At 36.9% G+C, this 12,048-nt stretch overlaps 1 protein-coding gene across 1 annotated transcript in view; it reads left to right on the forward strand.

Annotated features, from left to right (window-relative positions):
• The window catches only part of AKAP6 (A-kinase anchoring protein 6), a 297,070-nt gene that overhangs the window by 196,609 nt on the left and 88,413 nt on the right, over nucleotides 1–12,048 (forward strand). The window contains 1 exon segment of the mRNA XM_029911420.1: nucleotides 1,155–1,275. Coding sequence (XP_029767280.1) covers nucleotides 1,155–1,275 — 121 coding nt within the window.

The following is a 12,048-nucleotide window of genomic DNA, read 5'->3' on the forward strand; positions in this document are numbered from 1 at the left end:
TATATCTACATACGTTCACAATCACCTTGGATATGGTACACTAATTAATGGTAATTCAAACTACAGTAGTGTATACATTATATATTTGGTATTATTATTTCTTTTGTTCCTTTGTTGCAGGATTTCTCACTTTCTTTATAACATTAATAAAAATGATGTAAAAAACTAGATAAAGTTTTTAAATAGTTGAAAAAATTACCCTCGGTAAGCAATATTAAAGTCATGGGCAGGAACACACACTGTCATATACTCATTTGACCTACAATGATGACTTTTGTTCATTGCTATTAATAAGCTTTTGGTCAGTTACACATTGACAAGTCTTGAGGATTTCTTTTAAGGGGTATTTTTTTGACAATTTTGCAGTTTTTCCATGTATACCTTCTTTCTCATATCACAGTGTTTTAGAAGAATCTGTGCTTTACTTACTCACTAGGCTTTCAATAGAGAATCACATTAATCCTTTTAAGCTCCTTATTCTAATGATTTATTTTGTTGAAAACCATAGTGATCCTCCTTTGAATTTTAATGATTGCTGGCTATTCAAAGATTCGTTGTTTTGACTTCCTGTCCTTACCTTTGTTTCTTACATGTCTGTAGGGAACACCTGTCTAATACTGTATCTGGCCTTAGTTCTCACTGGCTTACCATATTCACTCAAGCCTATCCTAAAGCGTTAAGTTGAAATGCTAGCTATTCATCCATGAAAATAAATGTAGGATATATATTTGCAGAGATAGGCAGATAGACAGCAGAGGGATGGCTAAATGGATTGAGTCATTTTTCTGTGAAAGTAATATTTTTGGTACGAATAATAGTATATCATGATCATTGTAGAGAAGCTTGTTAAATATAATGTTAGCACTTTAAAAACCATTAGGCAACATTATCTAAGGGTTTTTTATTTCTACATTTTTGCAGCAAGTACAGTATGCTTACAGTTGTCAGAATCTAGCATCACTCGCCAAATTTAGGTCATGTCACTGGTTTAAATTGGATTTCAATTTTTATTTGCATCCACTCTATAAATACAGACTGTCTCTTTAGAAATATAACTTGGAACATCATGAGTTTTCAAGAATATATTATTCTAATACACGATTTTAACAACTAGACTGTATTTATGCATAATACATTTTGTTCCTTATCTACAGCCTTTTGGACTTTGATTCAGAATACCAGGAGCTCTGGGATTGGCTGATTGACATGGAATCTATAGTGATGGACAGCCATGACCTGATGATGTCAGAGGAGCAGCAGCAGCATCTTTACAAGGTTAGAGCTACCGTTACTGCCTTTACCTAGCTATAGAAGATCTGATTAGCTTGACAAGTCTTTCTCTCACAGGATATCGCTACGTTCATTGTATGTATCATGGTGTCTATTAGAATTCCCTTCCCTGTCCCCAACCTCATTTCCATCCCCTGTGCACTGACAGGCTGCACCGACATCATAATTGCAAGAAAGTTCCCTTTATCACATTCTATTTGGTGTAATTCTATAGAAGGACAAAGATTTGTCTTCAAGATGAATAGAAATAAATGAAACTGCATTAATAAATAGACTGAAACAAAATGAAGAAAAAATGAAATGGTAGCATTTAACAAAATGTGTTTTGATTGGAGCTTTCAGCTGGATTTTTATCCACCTTTCAGATCTCTTCAGGGAAGAGAGGAATTTGCCTTGATTTTGGTTTACTGCTGCTGGGATACAGGACTCTTCCAATTTAATTTTTATTAGTTATACATAAAGCAGACATTGTCATGTTAAGTCAATACACTTGCTTGTGATTTAAGCAAAATGATTTTGAACTCGCATATTGATTGGAGGCTCTTTGTCAAATAAATATATACTGTTTCCCTTATTTGCCATTGCTGTCTTAGTCCAGATTGTTTGATCAGTTCTTCTTTTTCATGGATAATTTTAATAGTCCCCCAAAATATAGATTTCATCTTAAAACCGTTTCAGGCTTGACTGTGTGTCTGAGAAACTGTATTCAAGGGGCATGATGGGGGTTGGGGAAAGGAGGGAGATTTTTTCCACAGAAATATCAGACTGCAGTAAATCTTCCTCATTTAGGCAATTTTTATTGGAGTAATTCTGACAGTTGTCATCCTTGAATTGCTTTGAGCATATGGCGTATTTCAAAGAGCAGATTGTGAATCATAAAAAATAAAATTAATAACTAACTACAGAATCAGCAATAGTATAATGACAAGAAACAACTACCCTCTAGCTTTTTTTTTTATTTCTTATAGAATAAATGGTACATTCAAGGTCAAATAGAAGTTGTTTTCTTTCTTCTATGGTTACCTGATTTGATAATTTATTAAATATAATTTTTATTTTCTTGCTTTGAATTTATAATTTCTTGATGCTCTTCATGCATTTTATTCTATCTAATGTTGGTCCTTTTATTTGAAAGGACCTAAACAGATAATTATAAAATAGGTTATAAAATACCTTCATATGCAGAGAATATTGTTTGAGCTCTAACTTATTAAAAGTCACAAGTAAGTTAAGTTTAATAGCCTCAGTTTCTCTCTTTTTCAGTCATTTGTTAATATTAAAAGAAAACTAAATACATAATTTCACACACAGCTGATGGTCTCGGCCCTAGATAGACTCAGAGATTCCTAGATTTTAAGGCAAAAAGGGACCATCTGTTCTGACTTCCTGTATATGACATCCCTTAAATTCTATCCAGTTACCCCTTTATTGAGCCCAATAACTTGTGTTTGGCTGATGCATATTTGCCAGAACGGCATCCAGTCTTGATCTGAAGATATCAAGATATGGAGAATCCACCATTTCCCTTGTTAGTTCATTCCAATGGCTATTCACCCTCATTGTTAAAAATGTGTGGATTGGAATAAATAGTGTGTTACAAGTCAGGATTGAAATGCTTAGGCACTGTATATTTATACAGGGCAATTTCCAAAGTGTTTTGCTCTATGTCTTAATGTAGTCATCGTTTTCAGTTTTACATTCAAGAATTCAAAAAATTCTAATATTTTTTAAAAAACAACAAAAATGGACTGGAATCACAAGAAGCACTCGGCCCCACTATTCTATGCACCCTTTAGAAATGTTTTTTTATCTTGATGTATTCGAAATGCAGTCAGAACGGTATGAATGGTAATGTATATAATTGGGGAGATAGTGGTTAGTGGGGCAATGGGAGGGATAAAAGAGGACAGGGACTTACTCAAAGGTTTGCAGTGCAGTATGGTGACAAAAATGGCCAACACAACTTTAGACCACACATACAGAAATATTTTATCACAGAAAGGGAGATAATATTCCCTGGATTTAATAGAGCCCTGAGTTATGCTGGCTTCTTCTGGTACAATGCTCCTGGGATTGAAAAGTTCAGACAGAGGAGAGTTGTCAGGTCTATAGCTCCCACATATCTGCAAGGCCTACAGTCAATGAGCACAGATTCCAAACTGGATTCAGCACATTCGCTCTGCAGTCTCCACAGGTGGAGCTCTTCCTTGCAGAGCCCCAGCCACAATTTTAAAGCTTTTAAGAATATATTATTCTAGTACGATTGCAGTTCTTCCACTGCAAAACCATAAACAGTGGGGATGCACACACTCTGCTTGGCAAAAGGACAGATTAGGTGAACAAACAGGGCTTTTTAATCTCTATTTTCTATGATTTTAGTAACCAGGATACATCATGCCCCTAACAACATTCAGCATTTATATTTCTAAAACCTAGCCTAGCTAACCACCCTACAGTCAATAACACATACTCTTAATAGTGACACTCTACCTATGTGAAAGATCTGACTCAGAGTCGTTGGTGGTCTGCCTAGCAATCACAACCATGTGGTATCAACACTTTATACTAAACATGGAAGTAATTCTACTCTGTGGGGGGAAGAAAATCTGAAAAGAAATGCAGGCAGCTGAGTAATCAAAACTGTTGAATGATGGAGGGTGTTGTGAAAACATAGGCCTTATTTTAGGTATTCTTTATCAACTGCAGCTTCAAATATGAACTTGTTAATTGCACTTTCTGCTTTTCGGTGGATTCTCCTAAACTCTCAGATCCCCTCCTCCCAGCTATTGAGCTGACAAGTAATTGTACCTCTGAGCCAGCTCAGCAAGCCTTCTCTGCCAGTGAACCTACTATGGTATCACTATTACCAACAGTAATCATTGCCCCTAAGGAGTCTATGAATGGAAAGGAGGTATGATAAAACAGGTAAATCAGGAGGGAAAAGCATGCATTAAAGCAGCATAATATAATATATAAATGCTAAAATTGCATGTGGGAAAATAAAATGCATTTTCACAGGTTAGACTATTTCCCCAGTTCTATATTTTCAGATTTCATATAAATTTAAGCCAACTCCTTCTGCTTAATTTTGCATTGAAATGTACTAGGGGGTTCTCAGTTCTTATTAGAAACTCTGTTTTCCCTTCTTTTAAATTTATTTTATTCTTTCTATAAATATAAACAGGAGTGTATAGTGCAGCTGGTATTTTTTTAAAACTCTAAGCATGTATGATATACACTAGCAGTATTGTTGGTTCTCTTTCATTTTATTTTCCTATGTTTGAGCACAACTTCTAAAGAGAATTCTTCTTCCTCCTGCAGCCCTCTCCCAGGGATAAAAGGGACAATTCACTCAATTTTCATTTTCAAGTTTTAAAAAGTAACTACCTGATTTGACTAATATATGTTACAGATGCAAACACAGAATGAGTGGTTTACAGCCTGTTAGTCTATAATTGAAATTAACTTATAAGGAACATCTAAATATTTCTGATATCTGATTGATTTCTGAAGATCATTGTAGCTCAGTTGAACATATAAGAAAACCCTCATTTTTATCAATAGCATGTGGACCTGATCCCATAAGCCTTCTTTGTATATAGAGTTCACATTGACTTCAGGTGGATTTGCATGCAGAGGGTTTGCAGAATCAGGCCCACAGAGTTTAGACTCTGCTAATGAATCGTTCACTGGGAACTCGGGTATAGATTTTATATCTCTACCTTGAATGTTCAAAAATGAAGCAAATCAGTGTTTATTGGAGCTCTGGAGATTAGAAATGAATGTATGAGACATAGAAAGTTAATGATAATTCCTACATTTTCCCCAGAAGGTTAATTGTAAAACTTAATTGTCTGTTAGATTAAAACCCCATTTAAAATAAGTAAGATATGATTGTTAAAATTGTTAGCATGTAGAGAATAAAATTAAATAAACATTTTTTAAAAACTCAAAATAAAAACATCAGGATGTCCTTTGATATTTGGATGTATGATTACAAAACTATTTAAGATGCTTGAAATACATACTGCATAAGCAATCTCTTGAATTATTAAGTCTTCAGCAAAGATGAACTCTATAATGAATAGAAAAAAATTGGTACAACAGTTGGAAAGATTTAGAAGAAAATCTGACAATGTGGTTTTTGAACAGGTTAAATACTGAAGTATCCTATCCAAGGGAAGAAGTTCACTCTATTAAATAACATTAAAATGCACATCAAGTGTTATGGACCTCTAAAGAAAAATTGAAAAAAACCTTTCCAGCAGTTTTTTGTTTCCCTGCTATGGTTCTTCTGAAGGTGCAGTTCATTTTCTCCTCTGGGTGTGCTGCTGCTCCATTGTGCCATTCACTCTAGCTCTGTGTGCTGTGGCCCTAAGTGGTTCAAACAAACCGTGGTGAAAGTTTCCCTCATTTGCATCACTTCTAGACAGCCCTGTCGTACTCTTTGCTGACAGGAAATCACTGTCTTTGTCACCTTTTTTCAGTGATCTCCTTTTGGCAGAGATTGGCCATGTGACCAGGATTAATCACAACAACAGTTCTGGCTCAGAACTCAATGACATGTTTTCCTCGGCACTTCAATAACGGTGGAGAGGAGTCAGTAGGAAATGACTACATTAATTTCAGAGTGAAAAGATAATTAACACTTAAGGACTAATGCTATAACCTATGGAGCTATTATTCAAATTAAACCTAATTTATCGTAAACTTGCAAAAAAAATCAACCCTCCCTCCTTAATGCAACTGTTACAAATAAACTTAGACTAGTCCTGGATTTAAAAAGAACGAACTATATTTCAAATAGTAACACGAATAAACAAAAACCTAAAACATTTGAAACCAGAGGCTGAAGTATGTAAAGTGCTTACTTAGATGATATGAATAGGATACTGGCAAACAAAAGCAGCAGTGTGCTCCTAGAATGCTGTGCTTAAAGGAGTTTCCTTGGCAACAGAAATGCAGTTCCAAAAGTAGACAGAACTTTCCTCAGAAAACATACTATTAATAACAACCTTCCGGAACAACTTGGAACAATTTGACTACTTGGCAATAATAATGCCAAGTGTTCTGTGAATTAATCTAACACATAACAGTTATATGTTTCTCTTGCCCATAATTCTCCTGAATCTCAGGCCTGAGTTCTGTTCACTTTGAGGATATAAATGTGAGAAGCAAATGTTACTGAAGAGAAAGAAAGCTGAAATACCAGAAGCCTGCAACGATCAATTAATGTTCTCTGTATCTTTTTAACTTGTAAAACAGAGTAGTTCAACTGGATTACTTTATTCCATTTAAAACAAGGACTGTATACCTACTGAAGCCACACTGTAGTTGTCTTTATTTCAACCAAATTACTGCTGTAAAAAAACTTATTACATTGTAATCTGCCTGAAAAGTATTCTGTTTGGACTATATCTTGTGGAGAATGATCCTAGAGCCCAAATTCTGCAGTCTTCCTGTCAGTCTAGTAATCTATCTTCTTATATGAGACCGCTAACAGTCAGTAGGAGTTGAGGGTACTCACCAATTCTCAGGAAGCTCTCAGCATGTGGCAAGATTAGGCCCTTTCTGGACAGAAACTATAAATGTGCTATGCATGCAGTATTTTTAAATATGTCATCATTTCTATGTCAGCCAAGAGAATAAACTAATTTCAAATCTGCCTTGCCAATAGGAATCATTAGAATTCTTCTAAAGGCCATAAGCTTACTAGACAGGAAAGGTAGAGTACTACCTTGACCTTTTCTGAATCCTTGGATCTAAAGGTTAAAAGTAATCAATATATCTCATTGTGCAGCTTGGTAATAAGTAATAACCATCATGTTAAAATCTAAATGATTGCAGATAGCACTTAAGTATGTTGACCCATTTGGGAGCCTTTTTAATTGCAATCAGGATAGTCATTATAGTTTGCTAATAAACTTTTAGGCTAAATTGCAAAAAGTGCAGCCTTTAGCTTTTTGAAATATGACATTAATGCTGATACAAATTGAGTGTTGCAAGGTAAAAGCTTTGATTTTATCTGTCGAGATATATATATTCCTTTCTCATGTCTGTTCAAAAATTACAGAAAGATTATACTGTTAAATAATACCAATAAGGATATTGTTCATTTGCACTAGTTAATTGCATCACTGTTCAGTGCTCTTACATTATGTCCATAGGTATATGAAAAGATACATGACTTAATAAAAATAACCGGATCAGCTGACTCTGATTTTGTAACATGCTCTTAATATGTCATTATGCCAGAGAGCATGACTGAACTTTGGTGAATGAAGCTGTTTAGAGACTAAGAATATAGTGACTCTTTCTACACAAGGAAACTGAACTGTGTTTCACAATAGGTGTCAAAAATGGCTACCCAACCGAAGTTGTCTTGAAAACAGTTGTCCCACTGTGATAGGAGGGTCAACTGAGTTCAATACCTGTTGTAGCAAAGCATCCTAGACACTTATAGCACCGTGTTGAACTTGGTTGACACTCTCCACACCAACATTTTCATTTTCAACACCACAGGAAAGATGACTGGGGAAAGCCATCTTTGACACCTAGTGTAAAAATAGTTCATTTTTTCAATGAAGACGAGGCCTATATTTTAATTATTCTATGATTAAGGCTAAAATTTAGTCATGGGTATTTTTAGTAAAAGTAATGGACAGGTCACGGGCAGTAAACAAAATTCACAGCCCATGACCTGTCTATGACTTGTACTATATACCCCTATATACTATATAAATTTTGGGTGTTCTGGAGGGGGGACTCCGGGGGCAGCACAGGTGCTCTGGAGGGGGATCCTGGGGGCGCTGCAGGTGCTCTGGGGCTGCTGGGACTGGAGGAAGGGGGGGCGGTGATACGCAGCCCGGGGGTGCCATTGGTGCTGGGGGGGGGGGCAGTGGCACATGACCTGGGACCGCCACGGGTGCTCCGGGGAGGAAGGAGGGTTGTGGCCCAAGACCGCTGCTGCTGCTCTGGTGGGGGAGGGCGCATGGTGGCCCAAGACTGCCTTAGCAGCAGCCTATGCGGCTGGCCCGGAGGCCGCTCGAGCAGCTCAAGTGGCCTCCAAGCCAGCCGCACTGGCTGCTGCAGAAGTCACGGGGTCCCAGAAAGTCACGGAATCCGTGACTTCCATGACCTCCATGACAGACTCGCAGCCTTATCTATGATTAAAGTGCTCAGCATCTATGGCAAATTTTATATTTTTATTTAAAAAGTAGCAGGGAGAATTATTACTGGCAAGAAGTCTTATTTAAAGTAGATAAATGTTTGGCCTTAATGTTCCAGTAATTACAACAGGAAAACATTGTGATTCTGTAGACACGGTAATCAAAGTAAGGATAAAGTATGGTTAAAAAAGGAAGAATACTATATTCCTGTCTGCTTCCATTTTGAATGCATAAACATGTTTCTAGAAGCAGTAAAGCAGTGTAGGAATTCTTTTGGGGCCAGCCCCCAGTTATTCCAAAAGAATCCCTGGTACATCTCATGAGAGTAAAAGAGTTTCTCCGCACATTCAACCCAGCATGCTTTTGAAAATGAATTCCAAAATAAAGGAAGGCCATATTTATTGATCTTGTAGGCACATTTTATGCTTAAAGAAAATAATGTTAATAAGAAGACCCTGATTTTCAGGTCTAGCCAAAGTTCTCTTGGTACAAAACTTGAGGTGAGGGGCAACAAAGTTGGTGTAGGCCACCTCCAAATGTCCTGTATTCTGGGGCCAAACAATTTAAATCAATTTAAAATCAAACACTTCTTTTGAGATCTCTTTATATAATAGAGCAAAGTAGGGTGAGTTAAGAATAGAGAGGTGGTTTTAACTTTGAACGTTGAACTTTGGTTGGTTGGTTGGTTGGCTTGCTTGTTTGCTTGTTTGTTGGAGAGGGTGTTTGGATAAAAAACATTTAAACATATTTTAAGCACAAAAAGGCCATATGTCCCAATATTCCTTACCTTCTTTGATGAATCTTAATCCCACCTTTCCTGCTTTTTCACCTGATGCTGCCTAATTCCCTCGTTTTCCAGAAATAAATCTAGATATCCCAAACTCATTTGACATACTACTTTAATTGCATTCCTCCTGTATCTTATTCCATATTCATAATATAATGTGTGAACTTACTCTTTCTGAGCTCCCAATTTACTCCTAGAATAATCTCCTGTTGTTATTTTATGCCATAGCCATCATATTCCTCAAACAGGTTTTGTGCAGTGCTTTATATTTTAAAAAGGATTTTAGTAGTTTTTTTAAGCAAACAAACAAAATACCTCTTCATGAAGTTGTGCTAGATTAAGACAAATTCTTTGGACCTTAAACACTCATGATGCTAGTACACTTAATACATGCCCATACAAATATGTCCAAAAATCCTTTTTGCATGCCAAGTTTCAATTTAGAGCAAATGTGTATGGCCAAGTTATAATCTCCTGAAAAGTTCCTTAGACAGACCAGGAATTTGAGTTCCTTAGACAGACCAGGCATTTGTGTCTGACGTTACACAAACAGCAGTTATTTTATGCCATAAAAAAATCACTACAGTGCTGTGTGCTAACTTCTCCTTCTGAACATTTCATTTCATTTACTACTAATTGTAATAATAACTGTAGCCGGGCCCCTGGAAATCTGGGGCACCTCGATGTCAACTTCTGTGATGAGTGAGAGGCTGACACAGTTGGGGATTTTAAGGTTTTGGGCTGATATTTTATCCTTAACAAATCCACAGCTAGCTGCAGAATTCCCGATATTCTGAACACATTCTATCGTGTGTGTTTTAAGAGTTGCAGCCAGCTAATATGTGAAAAACTCCTATTTCATTGCTTGCAATATCAGATGTAAGTTTGGATATGACCTATTCACTGTCAATATCAAAATTTAGTCTAGTGATCATCGGTTATGTGTTTGACCATTTGGCTCTCTTTTCTTACGATGGTCTAAACAAATTATTCTGGGATACTGTTCCAAGGGAAAACCACATGCTTCTTCATGCCTATGATCTAAGACACTGCAAAGTACAGTACTTTCACTTCTCTCTGTCTCATTTATGAATAGCACACATCAGCATAACTTCTAAGCACTTACCAGTTAAATTAAACATTTGCAGCAAGGTCTTTAGTGGATTTCCTGGAGTCTTCTGCTCTTCTCCTTTCTCTGGTTATGGGAATCTCTGCTTGGGGTTATATATCTATTTTACCACTGATGCTGCCTGATCATCCAGGCTTAGTGACAAAAAAAGCATTTTCCAAAAGCTTTACTCAACTTTGATAAATGGGGAATAGGTATATTTGATGGAAGGAGAATAGTGTTCCAGTAATTCTTTTTTAGCTTTTCTCCTTCTTACCAGCATTACTTCAGCCTTGCGTGGGTCATGTTTGATCCAACTTTTGTTTATCTAGGTAATGATGTCTTGTGGGCATTGCAACATCCTTGTGATGGTGTTGGTAGCACCTATTGAAAATGTGATACACAGCTGGGTCTGATCAACACTTATATGCAGCAAAGTCCATGATGCCTCACCACCTCACCAGTTGATCTCATGTAAATATTAAAAAGGAGGTGAGGTAAGGATAGATCCTAGACTGAATGGCAATGAGGGCTTTTGGGGAAGAGGAACAGATGCACAGGAATGATAAGTGCCATTACAGTGTTCCAGCTAGCTCATGAAGGCAGACCTGCAGCACATCGTGACCAACTATGTGGAAAGCAGGACAGATTGAGTTATGTGAGTATTGACATATACAGGCTCTCCAGTGCCATGAGAAGGTCATCTTTTAGTGACACTAGGGCTATATTTATGCTGTGTCCCACTTTAAAGCCCATCTGTGAAGCATCCAGAATACTGACCTCAATCTCATATTGTTAAAGCTTGATAGTAATTACTTTCTCAATGATTTTGCTTAGAAATGGGAGGCTGAAGATGGAGCAATAGTTGGAGAGATTTTCTGCATCAAGTATTTGCTTCCTGATGATCAGGCAGATATTTCCATTTTTCAGGAAAGCTGGAAGCTCATTTCTCTGAAGGAGGCATTGATAATTCCTGTGAGCAGTAGACTCTGTTGTTGTTTACAGGCCTTTCCCCTCCAGGAGTGGCATGGATCTGTTTTGCAGGTAGTGGCTCGACTATTTCTCAGGGCTTCTAGATCCTTGTCGTGTGTGATGTGACTAATTTCCAGCCATGATTCTGGGGTGGGTAGGGCCATCTGGCCAATACAGTGTTCTACCTCCATAAGATCATCTTTGTGTTCAATTTTTTCCCCCCAAACTTAAGAAATTAAAAGTCAGAGTTCATTTTTTTCTCCAAGGAGTGAATCATCAACTGCCTCAGATCGAGTGAAATAGCCAGTTTAGTTTTGTTCTCAAAGTAAATTGCATAGGTAAAGCGGTTTTGCCCTTTTTTTCTTCTTTATGTTGTATAAGGAAAGACAAAAAGGGTTTTCTTTCCCCTTCAAAAAATTAAAAGTACTTTTTCAAATATTAGGCATTGATTCCCCTGTACTTTCCGAAAATCCTCTGGAGGACTGAAGAACTCTAGTTATTAGGAGACCACAAGAGATGGGAGACTGAAACATGAGTTACTGAGCTTGGAAGATGTTAAAATTCTTTGCTTTGCAGTCTGTTTGTTTCTTAATGCTTAACTCAAGAGCCTAGTAAAAAGAAAAGAAAAGAAAAGCTTTATTTGGGAAATTTGTACAATTCTCATCGCTTCAGCAAAGACAGCTTCCACTTTAGGAATCTCCATTTTTAAATTAAAAGATGAA

This window comes from Terrapene carolina, unplaced genomic scaffold (genome assembly GCF_002925995.2).
Source record: "Terrapene carolina triunguis isolate 2854851 unplaced genomic scaffold, T_m_triunguis-2.0 Scaffold96, whole genome shotgun sequence".
NCBI classification, from domain to species: Eukaryota; Metazoa; Chordata; order Testudines; family Emydidae; genus Terrapene; species Terrapene triunguis.